This window comes from Chlorocebus sabaeus, chromosome 6, assembly GCF_047675955.1.
Source record: "Chlorocebus sabaeus isolate Y175 chromosome 6, mChlSab1.0.hap1, whole genome shotgun sequence".
Classification (NCBI taxonomy): Eukaryota; Metazoa; Chordata; class Mammalia; order Primates; family Cercopithecidae; genus Chlorocebus; species Chlorocebus sabaeus.
The window spans coordinates 22,733,850-22,749,323 of record NC_132909.1 but is presented as its reverse complement, the minus strand read 5'-3'; the positions used below and the strand labels follow the sequence as shown (position 1 = coordinate 22,749,323).

The 15,474-nt window shown below is 53.8% G+C and overlaps 2 protein-coding genes and 1 long non-coding RNA gene across 4 annotated transcripts in view; 2 read left to right on the top strand and 1 right to left on the bottom strand.

Moving 5' to 3' along the window:
- The first annotated feature begins 215 nt into the window (after window positions 1-215).
- CAPNS1 (calpain small subunit 1) lies at window positions 216-11,888 on the top strand. 2 transcript variants are annotated; one of them, XM_007996473.3, is made up of 11 exons: window positions 216-342; window positions 1,162-1,379; window positions 2,459-2,492; window positions 2,810-2,899; window positions 3,066-3,123; window positions 3,221-3,285; window positions 5,876-5,944; window positions 6,046-6,124; window positions 6,266-6,382; window positions 11,116-11,174; window positions 11,350-11,888. In XM_007996473.3, exons 2-11 carry the CDS (start codon window positions 1,177-1,179, stop codon window positions 11,374-11,376), a joined length of 801 nt encoding a protein of 266 aa, XP_007994664.1. In that variant the 5' UTR covers window positions 216-342; window positions 1,162-1,176; the 3' UTR covers window positions 11,377-11,888. The 2 variants fall into 2 exon arrangements, with proteins under 2 accessions (XP_007994664.1, XP_007994665.1); XM_007996474.3 differs by having other exon boundaries at window positions 221-342; window positions 1,165-1,379.
- Window positions 11,889-12,457: 569 nt separating this feature from the next.
- Window positions 12,458-14,167, bottom strand: COX7A1 (cytochrome c oxidase subunit 7A1). The gene is made up of 4 exons (XM_007996484.3): window positions 13,928-14,167; window positions 13,194-13,280; window positions 12,997-13,081; window positions 12,458-12,572 (listed from the first exon to the last, which is right to left on the bottom strand). Exons 1-4 carry the CDS (start codon window positions 14,156-14,158, stop codon window positions 12,520-12,522), a joined length of 456 nt encoding a protein of 151 aa, XP_007994675.2. The 5' UTR covers window positions 14,159-14,167; the 3' UTR covers window positions 12,458-12,519.
- The window catches only part of LOC140711870 (uncharacterized), a 46,924-nt gene continuing 44,736 nt past the window's right edge, over window positions 13,287-15,474 (top strand). The window contains exon 1 of the long non-coding RNA XR_012093189.1: window positions 13,287-13,397. This is a non-coding gene — a long non-coding RNA (uncharacterized lncRNA). The remainder of the gene's footprint in view (window positions 13,398-15,474) is intronic.

The following is a 15,474-nucleotide window of genomic DNA, read 5'->3' as shown; positions in this document are numbered from 1 at the left end:
GTGGGTGTCCTCCGAGTTCTCATCACCCGGCGCCTGCACCCAGACCTGAGGGGTGTCGGGAAGACCCCAGAATACCGAGTCAGGGCAGGGTTAAGACGTCCGGCGCTGGAAACGTGTAGGGCGGGGCCCAAATCCGGGTCCCGCTAGCAGGGCGGTGTGGGGTGCGCATGCGCAATGTCCGCTTCGGCTCTAGGACCGCGCGGGAGACAGCCGGGCCGCGGTGCAGTGTCAGACCCGAGAGTTGCGGCCTGAGTCACCGGCCCCGCCCGCCGGAGCCGGACGCTGCGGGAGGCCCGGGAGCGGCAGCGGAACGGACTCCCAGACCTCCGGACGCGTGAGGTGGTAAGCGCCCAGCCCGTACCCCCTCCGCACCCCGCAATTCCGGCTTTGGCGGCCCCCAGACCTGGCGAACCGTGAAGTCTCGGCCTCAGGAGCCCCCCAGATCCATGGTCGAATGAACCCTCAGACCTGTTCGACCCCCTTTCATGACGTCCCGGGGACGTCCCGTACTTCTCCACCCTCTGTCTCATGATCCAAAATACAGGCCCATAGGTTTCAGAGATACCCTGTGAATTCTTCCTTGGGGTGTCTTGAACCGCGATTGTAGATCTGTGCCCCAAGTTCCAGCGAGGGACCCCATTATCCGGGAACCCAGGGCTCACAGCCACGATCTTAGACCCGAGCCCACAAAGACAGAGGTGACACTGGAATCCTGCCGCTGGGAATACCTGAATTCTCAAGCCCACATTTAGGATTTCCTAAACCCCGCCCTGGGGCCCTTTAGGCGGTGGATGTTTGCTCCGCGCCCATGACCCGCCAAGGACGTTTACATTCAGTCTGGGCTCTGGATCTCACATTCTAGCGCCCAGACGCGTCGGGCACGCCTTACGCCAACTTGGGGTCCCCACCAAGAGAACCCCCGCCAGACCTACACCCTCCCGTTAACGCGTGCACCCAGTCCAGGCTCCCTCAAGCCCACGGGTGCCTTTTAGACCCGAGGAGGTTGCAAACCTTGCGAGGACAACCCGCCCTCGCAAACTCAGACCCCCATCCGGAGGCCTCAGATCCTTCCTCCCATGTCCAGCTGCCGGAAATGCGTGTTTGAGGGGAGGGTGTGGGCTCAGGGGCGAAGCACCCACTGGTCCCCTTTTTTCCCCCCAGCAGTGAGTCGCAGCCATGTTCCTGGTTAACTCGTTCTTGAAGGGCGGCGGCGGCGGCGGCGGGGGAGGCGGGGGCCTGGGTGGGGGCCTGGGGAATGTGCTTGGAGGACTGATCAGCGGGGCCGGGGGCGGCGGCGGCGGTGGTGGAGGCGGTGGCGGAGGCGGCGGTGGCGGTGGAACTGCCATGCGCATCCTAGGCGGAGTCATCAGCGCCATCAGGTAAGGCGGCTACTATCGGAGGGGCGGGGCCTGGAAATATGAATGGGAGGTGCCTCAGGGGGGCGTGGTCCTGGAGGGGCGTGGTCTAACAATAATAGAATTAACCTGGAGGCTAACCTGGGTACCTGAATTAGGCCGGGGTGGCCTAGTTTGAGAGTCCTGTTATAAGGGGGTGGACCCCAATGAGGCGGATATCAGTCCTTGGGAGGGGGGCTTGATATGGGAGTAGTCTGATTGTGTGGGACCAGGACAATGTGGTCCTGAGACCGATGTGGAATTTTGGAGGGTGGGGCTTATGGGTCTGGGCCCGGCCTGCATTGGCTAACCTGGAGATGAACGTTAAAGGGGCGGAGCCAATGCGTCTGAGTGACATTTTACGGTCGGGGCTTGACTTATGAGTGTGGTCAGAGGCTTTAGGTGGGTTAATGAGGAGGTGAGCCCAGGAGAAAGCAAGACCTAATGGGATAGAGGAAATGGCCCAGAATGGGCTGGGCTTGCTGGGAACTGGCTGGATTAATGGAGAAAAATGCCCTGGTAGGGGTAGGGCAGGTTGGCCTAATTAGTCATGGCCACTGAGCAGTGATCCCTTGAAGGGACGGGGACCAATGGCTGGGGTAGGATGTTGGGAAGACAGGTGTTTAGGAAGGGGGCCATGGAGTAGAGTCTTGGGCAGATGGCACCTAAGGAGGATAAGACCTTGGGAAGCTGGGGCAGAGCCTCTATGAAGTGAGCCCTCCAAGGGGCGGGGGTTTTTGATTCTGTGTGGGACTTTTAGGTTGAGGGTGGCCGAGATGACTGGAATCTGCCACTGGGTAGGTGTGCCTGGCAGGAGGGGAGCCTCCCAGGGGACGGATCTCTGGGTTTCCTGAAGGGTGGGGTTGGCCTGAGGAAAGGAGAAGAGGGGCACGACCAGGGCCGTGTGGATTGGGACAGATGAGGACAAGAACAGATAAAGGGCACAGCAACCAAGTAAGGAAGATAGCGGCTGACGTCTGGAGCGTTGGGGCTGATGGTTCTGTAGTGCTGCCCGTTGGAGGCTCCGCCCCCGACACTAACCCCTCCCCCTTATCTCTTCGCAGCGAGGCGGCTGCGCAATACAACCCGGAGCCCCCGGTAAGCCCACTCTGCAACCAGACCCCCTTCTCCTGCCAAGGCCTTTTCGAGGTCCCATTCCTGTTCCTGTAGAGAAGTCCCACCTTCCTCCCCTTCTTGTGAAATTCCTCTGCCAGTTCCTCCCGTGCCATGTACGCAGCTTCGCCATGGGTCTTAGCCATGCCCCACATACGCGCACCCATTCACTACCACCTCTCATTCTTTTTCTTATCAAGCTGCCCAGCCCACTCTGACTTTCCCACCCAGGGTGCCTTGGTGTGGGGAGCCGTCCTGGCCGGGTTCCCCTCCCCCTGCTCTGAGCTCTCCTACCTCTGCAGCCCCCACGCACACATTACTCCAACATTGAGGCCAACGAGAGTGAGGAGGTCCGGCAGTTCCGGAGACTCTTTGCCCAGCTGGCTGGAGATGTAAGTAACCTGGGGTTCCCTGACCCCGTCCTAACCCTTCCATCCCTTCCCTTGTGGCTGCCCTTGCACACACACCCTTGACCGTGACAATCCCAGTGTTCCCATTCTCCATGACATTCTCAGACCCTTCAGTCACGCCTGACCTGCCCCTAACTTCCGCCTGCAGGACATGGAGGTCAGCGCCACAGAACTCATGAACATTCTCAATAAGGTTGTGACACGACGTAAGTGACCGGGCTCAAGGAATAGGGTAGGTTTAGAGGCAGAGGGGCCTGAGTGGCTTTGACCTCTGGCCTCTGACTTTCAACCTGTTGCCCACAGACCCTGATCTGAAGACTGATGGTTTTGGCATTGACACGTGTCGCAGCATGGTGGCCGTGATGGATGTATCCTTGGGAGCAGTGTGGGAGAGGCCCTGGGTGCACAGGGAGTTTTTTGAGAGTATGTTTGGAAAGCCAGTGTGTAGCCTTCATATCCACAGATGTGGAAATGCATTCATCAGAGCACACTCACCTACAGACATGTGGTAGTAAATCATAACAATGCCAGCTGTTACAGCTGGCACTTTAATTATATAAAGTGACCGAACCTTCACAACCACCCTGTTGGACAGGCACAATTATTATACTCCATTTTACAGATGAGGAAACTGAGGCTCAGTTTCCTGAAAGAAGCAGTCATTTGTCTCAAGTTATAGATAAAGGTCAGGCGTGGTGGCTCATGCCTGTAATCCCAACACTTTGGGAGGCCGAGGTGGGCAGATCACCTGAGGTCAGGAGTTCGAGACCAGCCTGGCCAACATGGTGAAACCCCAACTCTATTAAAAAATACAAAAATTAGCCAGGCGTGGTGGTGTGCAGCTATAGTCTCAGCTACTTGGGAGGCTGAGGCAGGAGAATAGCTTAAACCCGGGAGGTGGAGGTTGCAGCGAGCAGAGGTTTCATCACTCCAGTCTGTGGACTCAGGTCTTTTGGGCTTGGGAACCTAAATTTATAACAGCCACATGCACATGTACACACACAAACACCTAAGAGCACACCCACATGCGTGAAAGTGTATGAGGCAGTGTGCTCAGGAACACACATATATCTGTATATGGGCCAGCCATCAGCTGACCTTTGATGCATGCATATTTTTATTTATTTTTGTTTTAAAAAATAGTTTATAAGGAGACAAACTTTCACTATATTGACCTGGCAAGTCTCAAACTCCTGACCTCAAGCAATCCTCCCGCCTTGGCCTCCCAAAGTGTTGGGATTACAGGCTTGAGACACTGCGCCTGCCCTTATGCACATTTAACACATAGGGCAGTACAGACACACACATATATACATGTCATGTAATCACAGACATATTGCATAGAGCGAAGCAATCCCAACTTTACCTCTTAACCAGGTTATTGAACCTCTCTGTGCCTCAGTTTCTCTGTCTGTAAAATGGGTGAGTGATAATGGTGATACTGAATTGGAGCTACATACAAAAGGTTTAGCATTGTGCATAACGCATAGTATGTGGTCTGTACACATTAGCTCTTAACTATGATATTGGGTAGAGTTTTCAGCTTTGAATATGTTTCTTTCTCTAGAAATAGTCCTGGTAGAACTGGTGTCCCGAAGATTTAGTGAGAAAGTGATGTTCCTGAGCTCAACAATCCACCTGCCTTGGCTTCCCAAAGTGCTGGGATTATAGGCATGAGCCACCATGCCTGGCCACACACTTGTTTTTCACATGTCCTAACATTTATGAAATTGAGTTACTGTCCATAATTTTTTTTTTTTTTTTTTTTTTTTGAGACGGAGTCTGGCTCTGTCGCCCAGGCTGGAGTGCAGTGGCCGGATCTCAGCTCACTGCAAGCTCTGCCTCCCGGGTTTACGCCATTCTCCTGCCTCAGGCTCCCGAGTAGCTGGGACTACAGGCGCCCGCCACCTCGCCTGGCTAGTTTTTTGTATTTTTTCAGTAGAGACGGGGTTTCACCGTGTTAGCCAGGATGGTCTCGATCTCCTGACCTCGTGATCCGCCCGTCTCGGCCTCCCAAAGTGCTGGGATTACAGGCTTGAGCCACTGCGCCCGGCCCATAATTTTCTTTTCTTTCTTTTTTTTTTTTTTTGAGACAGAGTCTTGCTCTGTTTCCCAGGCTGAAGTGCAGTGGTACCATCTCAGCTCACTGCAAGCTCCGCCTCCTACGTTTGAGCAATTCTCCTCCCTCGGCCTCCCAAATAGCTGGGATTACAGGTGTGTGCCACTACACCTGGCCAATTTTTGTATTTTTAGTAGAGACAGGATTTCATCATGTTGGCCAGGCTGGTCTTGAACTCCTGACCTCAAGTGAACCACCTGCTTCGGCCTCCCAAAGTGCTGGGATTACAGGCAGGAGCCACCACGCCTGGCCTATCAAGAATTTTCTGAATGAGCAATTAACAACTCTTCAGGCAAGGAATGTGTACTTTAGAGTAGTTGAATATAATTCCTCATGGTTATGTTCCTTCTGTCACCCAGGTTGGAGTGCAGTGGCGTGATCTCAGCTCACTGCAAGCTCTGCCTCCTGAGCTCATGCCATTCTCCTGCCTCAGCCTCCCGAGTAGCTGGGACTACAGGCGCCCGCCACCTCACCCGGCTAATTTTTTGTATTTTTAGTAGAGACGGGGTTTCACTGTGTTAGCCAGGATGGTCTCAATCTCCTGACCTTGTGATCCACCCACCTTGGCTTCCCAAAGTGCTGGGATTACAGGCATGAGCCACCACATATGAGCCCGGCCTAGTTATGTTTAAAGAGAATCCTTATTTAGAAATATAAGTGACGATATGTATGGATAAAATGAAAAATAAAACTGCACACCAGGTGATACGACTAGGACCAAGCGGGAGCTGGAGTTTCAGCTCTGGCTCCCCTGCTTGCTGTATCACCATCGTGTCCACAGTGCATGTGATGCGTGCATCTGGGTGTAGCTGTCACTCTTCTTAACACCCTCCCACCAGAGCGATACCACAGGCAAGCTGGGCTTTGAGGAATTCAAGTACTTGTGGAACAACATCAAAAGGTGGCAGGTGTGTAGCAATCTCTGAAATCCTTGGCACCCAGACCCCCAAGCCACGGAGATACCATGCTCCACAATGCTCACTTGGACCCGATCTCTCTGTCCCCACAGGCCATATACAAACAGTTTGACACTGACCGATCAGGGACAATTTGCAGTAGCGAACTCCCAGGGGCCTTTGAGGCGGCAGGTATGGCTGGCAGGGACATGGTGGGGCTGGGAGTGGGATGGGTGAGAAAACCTTTACTCAGCTGGTTTGGGCCTGACTCCTGGGCATGGGAGTGGGTTGGGCCATGTGGCCCCCACACCTGAAGGACTAAATCCATCTCAGGGTTCCACCTGAATGAGCATCTCTATAACATGATCATCCGACGCTACTCAGATGAAAGTGGGAACATGGATTTTGACAACTTCATCAGCTGCTTGGTCAGGCTGGACGCCATGTTCCGTGAGTGACGCCCCAGCTGTCTTCCTGGGTGGGGATTCCTATGACCTCTATGGGTCAAAGTCTCCTCTAATCCTGACTTCGAGGTGGGCGATGCAAGGGGCACAGGGGTGACTGAATCAGCCCCAGTTTCTGCCCTCATGGAGCGCACAGTCTAGTGGAGGAGAGACGAGTCCCCAAGACGGTGACAGTTCAGACTGGTGATGGCTGAGAGGGGAAGCTCAGGGCAGAGTGATGAGTTGTGATGGGGGCAGCACAGGCTGAGGGTCTAGGGCTCTGGTGAGGGAAAGAGTGAGCAGAGTGTGCTCAGATTGTGCTTGGGGAAGCCTAGAGGGCAAATCCAATCCAGGAGGCACCTGATGCAGCCCAAGGGGTCAGGGAGGGCTCACTGGAGAGGGAACATTGGGACCTGAGGGATGATTAGTAAGAAGGTAGGGAATACTGTTGCAGGCGGAGGGAACAGCCTGTGCAAAGGCCAAAAGGGGAAAGAAGATGGGGCTTCTGGTACTTTTAGTTTGCTTTCTTTTCTTTCTTTTCTCTTTTCTTTTCTCTTGTGTTTTCTTTTCTTTCTGCCTGCCTGCCTTCCTGCCTTCCTCTTCTTTTCTCTTCCTTTCTCTCCTCTCCTCTCCTTTCCTTTCCTTTCTCTCTTCTTTCTTTTTTTTTTCCTTTTTGACAAAGTCTTGCTCTTGTTGCCCAGGCTGGAGTGCAGTGGCACCATCACAGCTCACTGCAGCCTCAACTCCTAGGCTCCAGCAGGCCTCCTGCCTCAGCTTACCGAATACCTGGGAGTACAGGCACACACCGCCATGCCTGGCTAATTTTTTGTAGAGACAGGGTCTTGCTATGTTGCCCAGGCTTGTCTTGAACTCCTGAGCTCCAGCAGTCCTCCCACCTCAGCCTCCCAAAGCCTTGGTATTATAGGCATGAGCCATTGCATGTGGCCTTCTGAGTGTTAGTGTACTGAATGCTGAAGACATGGCTGAGAAGTAGGAATTACTGTCCTTATTTTACGGAGGAAGAACTTAGGGTTCAAGGAGGCAAAATTTCTTGCTCATAGTCACCCAGCTAGGAAGTTGCAAAGCCGGAATTTGAACTTGGATCTGTCTGAGATCTGAGCTAAGTAAGAGAAGTTAGGAGCAGTGGGCATGATTAGGTCATGCAGGATTGTGGGTGCAAAATTTGGAGGTGCTCGGACTCTACCAGGGACATTGGGGAGCCATGGCAGGTTCTAGGCAGAGGGAAGGACAGGGTCAGATTTGGCTTTAGAAAGATCCCTTGGCCTTACCGGGCACGGTGGCTCATGCCTATAATCCCAGCACTTTGGGAGGCCGAGGTGGGCGGATCATGAGGTCAGGAGTTCAAGACCATCCTGGCTAACACAGTGAAACCCCGTCTCTACTAAAAATACAAAAAAATTAGCCGGGTGTGGTGGTGGGCAACTGTAGTCCTAGCTACTGGGGAGGCTGAGGCAGGAGAATGGCGTGAACTTGGGAGGTGGAGTTTGCAGTGAGCTGAGATTGCACCACTGCACTCCAGCCTGGGCGACAGAGCGAGACTCCGTCTCAAAAAAAAAAAAAAAGATCCCTCGGCCTCCAGGCCGGGCGCAGTGGCTCATGCCTATAATCCCAGCACTTTGGGAGGCCGAGGCAGGAGTATCACCTGAGGTCAGGAGTTCAAGACCAGCCTGGCCAACATGGTGAAACCCCATATCTACTAAGAACACCAAAATTAGCCGGGCGTGGGGGCATGCCTGTAATCCCAGCTACTCAGGAAGCTTAGGGAGGGAGAATTGCTTGGAACCCAGGAAGCAGAGGTTGCAGTGAGCAGAGATCATGCCATTGCACTCCAGCCTCCAGCCTGGGTGACAAGAGCGAGACTCCATCTCAAAAAAGAAAAAAAAGAAAAAGATCCCATGGCCAGGACAATGCATGAAGAGTGACAGAGGAAAAGAAGCAGGTATGTGAGATAGCAGGGAGGTGGAGAAAGTGGACAGAAAGGGGAGATGAGGCCAAAAGTCACATAAGAGGGGCCAGGAAATAGCCACTGGATCTACCAGCAAGAAGGCTGATAGTCAGGAGGATCGTTTGAGACCAGCCCAGGCAACATAGTAGGACCTCATCTCTACAAAAAAAAAAAAAAAAAAAATAGACACTAGATCTACCAGCAAGAAGGCTGATAGTCGGGAGGATTGTTTGAGACCAGCCCAGGCAACATAGTAGGACCCCATCTCTACAAAAAAAATAAAATAAAATAAAAATAGCCGGGCGTGGTGGCACATGCCTGTGGTCTCAGTTGCTTGGGAGGCTGAGGTGGGAGGATCACCTGAGCCCGGGAGGGTGAGGCTGCAGTGAGCTATGATCTTGCCACTGGACTCCAGCCTGGGCCACAGAGACATTGTTTCAAAAAAAAAAAAAAAGGCCGGACATCGTGGCTCACTCCTGTAATCCCAGCACTTTGGGAGGCCAAGGCGGGCAGATCACCTGATGTCAGGAGTTTGAGGCCAGCCTGGCCAAGATAGTGAAACCCCGTCTCTACTAAAAATACAAAAAAATTAGCTGGGTGTGGTGGTGCACGCCTGTAGTCCCAGCTACTCAGGAGGCTGAGGCAGGAGAATCACTTGAACCTGGGAGGTAGAGGTTGCAGTGAGCCAAGATTGTGCCACTGCACTCCAGCCTGGGCAACACAGTGGGACTCTGTCTCAAAAAAAAAAACAACAAAAGGCAGCCAGGGAGTGCAGGACGCTGTGGGTGTGGACACCTGAGGGTGGTGGTAACTGAGCGATGATAGTGTAGTCATTGTGTCTAGATTCCCTGTGGGTGGGGAACATGGAGTCAAGTTTCAGGACAGATGTGGGGACCTACCTGTAGACTCTAGGGGCAGGAAGTAGAGAGTGCAGAGCCTCCCTCTAGTAGCCTGTTAGGCTTGGAACTGGAGAGGATGGAGCATAGATGTCAGTAGGAGGCTGGGGCTGGGCAGAGGTGATATCAGTACACAGAGGCCATTATTGAGGAGGGTAACAGCTTGGATTCCAATCCTCATTTCTTCACTTTCTTGCTGTGTGACCTGGGGCATGGCCCCTCCCTTCTCTGCCTCATTTATTTTTTCTTTTCCTTTTCTTAATTTTTAGTTTGTTTTTTTTTTTTTTTTTTTTTTTGAGACGGAGTCTCGCTCTGTGGCCCAGGCTGGAGTGCAGTGACCAGCTCTCAGCTCACTGCAAGCTCCGACTCCCGGGTTCACGCCATTCTCCTCCCTCAGCCTCCCGAGTAGCTGGGACTACAGGCGCCCGCCACCACGCCCGGCTAATATTTTGTATTTTTTAGTAGAGACGGGGTTTCACCGTGTTAGCCAGGATGGTCTTATCTCCTGACCTCGTGATCCGCCCATCTCGGCCTCCCAAAGTGCTGGGATTACAGGCTTGAGCCACCGCGCCTAGCCAATTTTTAGTTTTTTAAAAAAACAGATGAGGTGTCTGTTGCCCAGATTGGTCTCGAACTCCTGGGCTCAAGTGATCCTCCCATCTCAGCCTTCCAAAGTGTTGGGATTACAGGTGTGAACCACCATGCCCAGCCTGTGCTTCATTTTAAAATGACACTTATCTCACAGAGTTGGATTAAATGAGCTAATACCTGGAAAGCACTTTACACTGAGCTGGCTGAAGGGGTAGCCTGCCCCTCCACACCTGTGGGCGTTTCTCGTTAGGTGGAACGAGAGACTTGAGAAAAGAAATAAGACACAGAGACAAAGTATAGAGAAGGAAAAAGTGGGCCCAGGGGACTGGCGCTCAGCATCCAGAGGACCTGCGCCGGGGCGTCTCTGAGTTCCCTCGTATTTATTGATCATTATCTTTACCATCTGAGAAAAGGGGAAGTGGCAGGATAATAGGATCATATAGGGAGGTCAGCAGTGAGACATATGAATAAAGATTTCTGTGACGTGTAAGTTTAAGGAAAAGTGCTGTGCCTTGATATGCATATGCAAACATCTCCATAAACCTTTTTAGTGCATAAGAGCAGCATTGCCGCTAGCACTTCCCACCTTCAGCCCTAAGGAGGTTTTCTCCATTCTCAGTAAATAGAACATACAATCGGGTTTTACACCGAGATGTTCCATTGCCCAGGGACGGGCAGGAGACAGATGCTTTTCTCTATCTCAACTGCCAAGAGACCTTCTTTCCTTTTACACTAGTCCTCCTCAGCACAGTCCCTTCACGGGTGTCCGGCTGGGGGACGATCAGGTCTTTCCCTTCCCACAAGGCCATATTTCAGACTATCACTTGGGGAGAAACCTTGGACAATACCTGGCTTTCCTAGGCAGAGGTCCCTGCGACCTTCCGCAGTGTACGTGTCCCTGGGTACTTGAGATTAAGAGAATAGTGATGACTTTTAACCAGCAAGCTGCCTTTAGGCACTCGTTTAACAAAGCACACCCTGCACAGCCCAAAATCCGTTAAACCTTGAGTCACCACAGCACATGTCTCTTGCAAGGACAGGGTTGGGGGTAGGGTCACAGATTAACAGCATCTCAAATACAGAACAAAATGGAGTCTCTTATGTCTACTTCTTTCTATATACACACAGTAACAGGCTGATCTCCCTTTTCCCCACAGCTGGGCACACAGTAAATACTCAGTGAAGTACCAGCTGCTATTATTGTCATCCCATATATTTGTGTAATGTTATTATGCTAAAAACCAGTCTCCTTCCTTCCCTACCCCTAAACCTCCCCATCTCCTCCAGGTGCCTTCAAATCTCTTGACAAAGATGGCACTGGACAAATCCAGGTGAACATCCAGGAGGTAAGAACCCCCATCTTGGGGTACAGGTGCCTGGGGGGACCCTACCCCTTGGCCCTTCATACCAGCTCTGAGCTGCAGTCCCCTCCCTCCTATTTTGCCAGCAGTCCCTGGGTGAGGGCAGAGGGGCTGGTGCTCTGGGGTTCCCTGTCCTCACTCTTCACCCTCCTCTCCCCAGTGGCTGCAGCTGACTATGTATTCCTGAACTGGAGCCCCAGACCCACCCCCTCACCGCCTCGCTATAGGAGTCACCTGGAGCCTCGTTCTCTCCCAGGGCCCATCCTGTCTGCAGTCACATCTTTGTGGGGCCTGCTGACCCACAGCTTTTGTTCTCCCAGCACTTGTTACCCAGCTTCTCAACATCCAGGGCCCAATATGCCTGCCTGGAGTTTCCCTTGGCTCTAGAACACTCTAACAAGCTCTGTCCAAGGGTCTCCCCACTCCCACCAGGCCCTGCACACACCCGCTCCGTAACCTCTCCCCTGTATCTGTGCCAAGCCTAGCATTTGTGATGCTTCCATGCCCAGAGGGCCCTCTCTCAGTTCTGGGAGGATGACTCCAGTCCCTGCACGCCCTGGCACACCCTTCATAGTTGTCACCCAGGCGGCCAAGCTCTAGACCGTGCCAGACCCAGGCGCCCTAGTGCCTTTGTCTATATTCTGCTCCCAGACTGCCAGGCCCAGGAGGAAATAAACGCACCCCAGTTGCTGATCTCTATGCGATCTGCCTCCTGATCTGATCTGAGAGAGGAGGGAGGAGCTTGGGCTCTGGGTCCTGGGGAACTGGGGAGGTCGCAGATTCATCCCCAGGGTTGGATCTGTGGATCTCCTTGTCTTTGTCTCATCTGCATTTTTTTTCTCATCCTGAGCTGTGGAGGCTGAGACAGGACCCAGAAGGCCCCGTGATCTCTGCTTCTGCTTCCAGAGTCCAGGCTGGAGGGAGGCCTTAATACCACTCCTGGCCCTGTCTCCCAAGGCCATGTTTGCCCCTCTTGCAGCTTCTCCATCCACACTTGGCCTCTGCCTCTGTTGTGTCATGGACCATGGTCAGTGTCTTCCTTCCCACTTGAGGACACCACCCCATGTCCCTGGGTCCCGAGGGGCAGCCTATGGGTGCTGTTTGGGGTACTCAGCAGAGGGCCCAGAGGTAGCGACATCCTAGGAGTAGCCGTGGTCCAGCGTGAGGCACTGAGGGCTGGGAGTAGTGGGCAGTCCACGAGGCAGAGATTGCTGGCTGGCGGGAGTATGGGCTTGGTGGGAAGGGGTGGACACACACATACACACACACACAGAGGCCAGCGTTTATTGACACTTGTTCAAGTCCCTCAGGCCCCCCAGGCTTCCTGGTCTTAATTCCTGGGGAAGGAGGCCCAGCCAAGGCAGTACACGCTGTAGGCAGAGCCTAGAAAGGAGAAGCGCGGGAGACAGAATGAGACCTAATCCCCTCCCTGGACATCCCGGGCTTTTAAGGCCTTCTTCAGACTCCTGAGTTCCCAGCCTGGACCCCAGCTCTAGTTTGGGCTCCAGCTCCCTTCCCAGATTGGACTCCTATTGTAAAGGCCCCTGGCGTTGATCTAGATCAGGCTGGGAGCTTCCTCCCCAACTCCTCCCTGGGCCTCAGCCCCACTACTAGCCCAGCCCCCATCCTGGGACACGAGCCCAGGCCCTATTACTCCCCTCCCTCCAGCTCAGTACTCCACCCCCTTCCTAAACGCCAACCCCCAACCCAGATCCTGGTCAGTCCTGGCCAGAAACCAGCCGCCTCCTACCCTGGGGTTCAGCCTCGCCTCCCCAGCAGCTCCGGCCAGGTTGTGCCCTGCGCTCACCTCCCAGACACAGCGCCATTGTCACTCGGTATAGGATGTTGTCAACGAAGCCGCCCTTCAGGTACAACGGGATGTCATTGTCCTCCTGGATGTGGGGGTGTCTGATGAGAAGGGTGCCGGCAGCTCCTTTGAGGGCGCCCCGCCTGAGCCCTGCTCCGCGCGTCGGAAGCCCCTACCCCCAGCCCCGCCCCGCCCACCTGGAAGAGCTTCTGTTTCTCAGGCACTCGGTTCCGGAAGCGGTTCCGGGCGGTGGAGCTGAAGGAGCGGATCAGTACCCGGGAGACCTGCGGGGTGGGAGGTGGGCGGGTATTGGAGGCACCTGGAGGGGTGTCCTGAAGGGGGACCCTGCTCTCTGAGGCCTGGACGTGGGGACAGCCCCATCCCTAGCGACCGTCCCAAAGGTGAGGAGGGTAATAACTTGGATTCTATTACCCGCGAACTGCCAGCCTGGGTGGGGAGGGGACTCGCCCTAGAGTCTGACCTGGAGGTGACCGGGCTGGCTAGAGGGTCCTGGAAGGGAGAGGACCCAGAAGGACTTTGTTCTGGGGGGTCTAAGTCCTGAGATTTTTGTCGGGGGAGGGTTTCCTGGATTAAGGGAGGAAACCAGGTCCCGGGAACGTGGGGACCGGAATGGAGGTCCCGGGAGCGTCCAGGCTGCCTGAGAAGCCCTGGGTGAGGCCAGGATGTTTCCGGTGTTGAGGGTTCCCGAGATGTTAAGTTCAAACCCGGGGCTTTGGGCCGGAGTGGGGGTCCCCAGTTGTCTCCGAAGAGTGGATTTTGGGGGAGGGGACCCAGGTTGTTTAGCGGGGAGTCCCAGGCCCTGAAGGGGGCTCACGTTCCAAGGCCCCAGATGCGGGGGTACTTGGAGAGTCGCGTATTAGGGCGGGGTTTTCTGGGTGGGGGGCCCCGGCCCAACCCGTGGGGGCCTCACCCGCAGGGCCTGCATTCTGCCTCGTCCTCTTCCGCCGGAGTCACCTCCCCTCTCCGCCCAAGGACACGCATGGCCCTCTCCTGTCCAGGAACCCCAGACCCCGCCCGCTGCGCGCAGCGTGACAGCTGGGGACGCGGCGGGGCTGGGGCTGGGGTGGGGGGAGTCCTGCTCCTCGATTTGTCCACCGAGGAGAAAGCGGTCCAGACCCTCACCCCGGGCCGCAACGCACATCCCTTTCGGTCTCGGAATTTCTGTTGGGACAGGAGCGGAAAGCGGTACCGGGGAATCCGTTTTTGCAGATTTTTGGAGATTTCCGGGGGGGGGGGCGGCAAGTGCAACTCCTCCCCGGATCTCTCCCTGCCCGCTGGTATGTGAGAGTGAGGAAGGAAAGGCATAAGGCCGAGTTCCAACTCCCTGTTCTGTCTATACAGCCAGAGATTGCACCTCCGAGCCTGTTTCCGTATCTGTCATGTGAGGGCTAAGGCAGGATCTTTCTCAGAGATTTGTTGAGACGTTAAATGACCTTGTTTTTAGGAAACATAAGCTGAAATCTTTGGGGGTGAAACGGTATTCTATGTTACCCTAAGAAACACATCGTATCTATTTATAGCTCTCTAATTCTGGCAGGCAGCGGGGTGCGGCACAGTTGTCCTAATGGTTTTAGCAACCAGGAAAGATCCTGGCCTAGTCTAAAAGGTTTTCTTTTTTCTTCTTTTTTTTTTTTTTCCAGACAGGGTTTTGCTCTGTTGCACAGGCTGGAGTGCAGTGGTGTGATCATAGCTCACTGCAGCCTCGACCTCCTGGGTTCAGCAATCCTCCTGCCTCAGCCTCCTGAGTGGTTGGGACTTACAGGTGCACACCACCATGCCCAACTAATTTTTGTGTTTTTTGTAGAGGCTGGGTTTCACCATGTTGTCCAGGCTGGTCTCGAACTCCTGAGCATGAGAAATCCGCTAGCCTCGACCTCTCAAAGTGCTGAGATTACATGCGTGAGCCACCGCACCCAGCCAATAGACAATGTTTGTTTGTTTTTGAGGCAGCATCTTGCAGTGTTGCCCAGGGTGGTCTCCAGTTCCTCCAAGTAATGTTCCCACCTCTATCTCCCAAAGTGGTGGAATTAGAAGTGTGAGCCACTACACCCAGCTTCTAAAAGGTTTTTAACAATCTGTCTTATTTATTTATTTATTTTAGACAGAGTCTTGCTCTGTTGCACACTTTGGAGTGCAGTGGTGAGACCTTGGCTCACTGAAACCTTCTGCCTCCCAGGTTTAGGCAATTTTTGTACCTCAGCCTCCAAAGTAGCTGGGATTACAGGCACCTGCTACCACACCCGGCTAATTTATGTATTTTTTAGTAGAGACAGGTTTACACCATGTTGGCCAGGCTGGTCTCAAACTCCCAACCGCAGGTGATCCGCCTGCCTTGGCCTTCGAAAGTGCTGGGATTACAGGCCCAAACCACCACTTCCAGCCACAGTCTCTTTTAAAGAGGGGTTTTATAACTATTAAATTCCTTTAACACTTTCAAACTATGCTTGTAAATTTAAT

What these genes read in the sequence shown, in the direction of transcription:
- CAPNS1 (XM_007996473.3), top strand. Translation starts at nt 1,177, where the DNA reads ATGTTCCTGGTTAACTCGTTCTTGAAGGGCGGCGGCGGCGGCGGCGGG. An exon ending in TTGCCCAGCTGGCTGGAGAT is followed by an intron (nt 2,900 to 3,065) that starts GTAAGTAACCTG and finishes TTCCGCCTGCAG; the next exon opens with GACATGGAGGTCAGCGCCAC. An exon ending in CAATAAGGTTGTGACACGAC is followed by an intron (nt 3,124 to 3,220) that starts GTAAGTGACCGG and finishes TGTTGCCCACAG; the next exon opens with ACCCTGATCTGAAGACTGAT.
- COX7A1 (XM_007996484.3), bottom strand. Translation starts at nt 14,158, where the DNA reads ATGTGCGTTGCGGCCCGGGGTGAGGGTCTGGACCGCTTTCTCCTCGGT. An exon ending in GCAGAATGCAGGCCCTGCGG is followed by an intron (nt 13,281 to 13,927) that starts GTGAGGCCCCCA and finishes CCCACCCCGCAG; the next exon opens with GTCTCCCGGGTACTGATCCG. An exon ending in AATGGCGCTGTGTCTGGGAG is followed by an intron (nt 12,573 to 12,996) that starts GTGAGCGCAGGG and finishes TCTCCTTTCTAG; the next exon opens with GCTCTGCCTACAGCGTGTAC.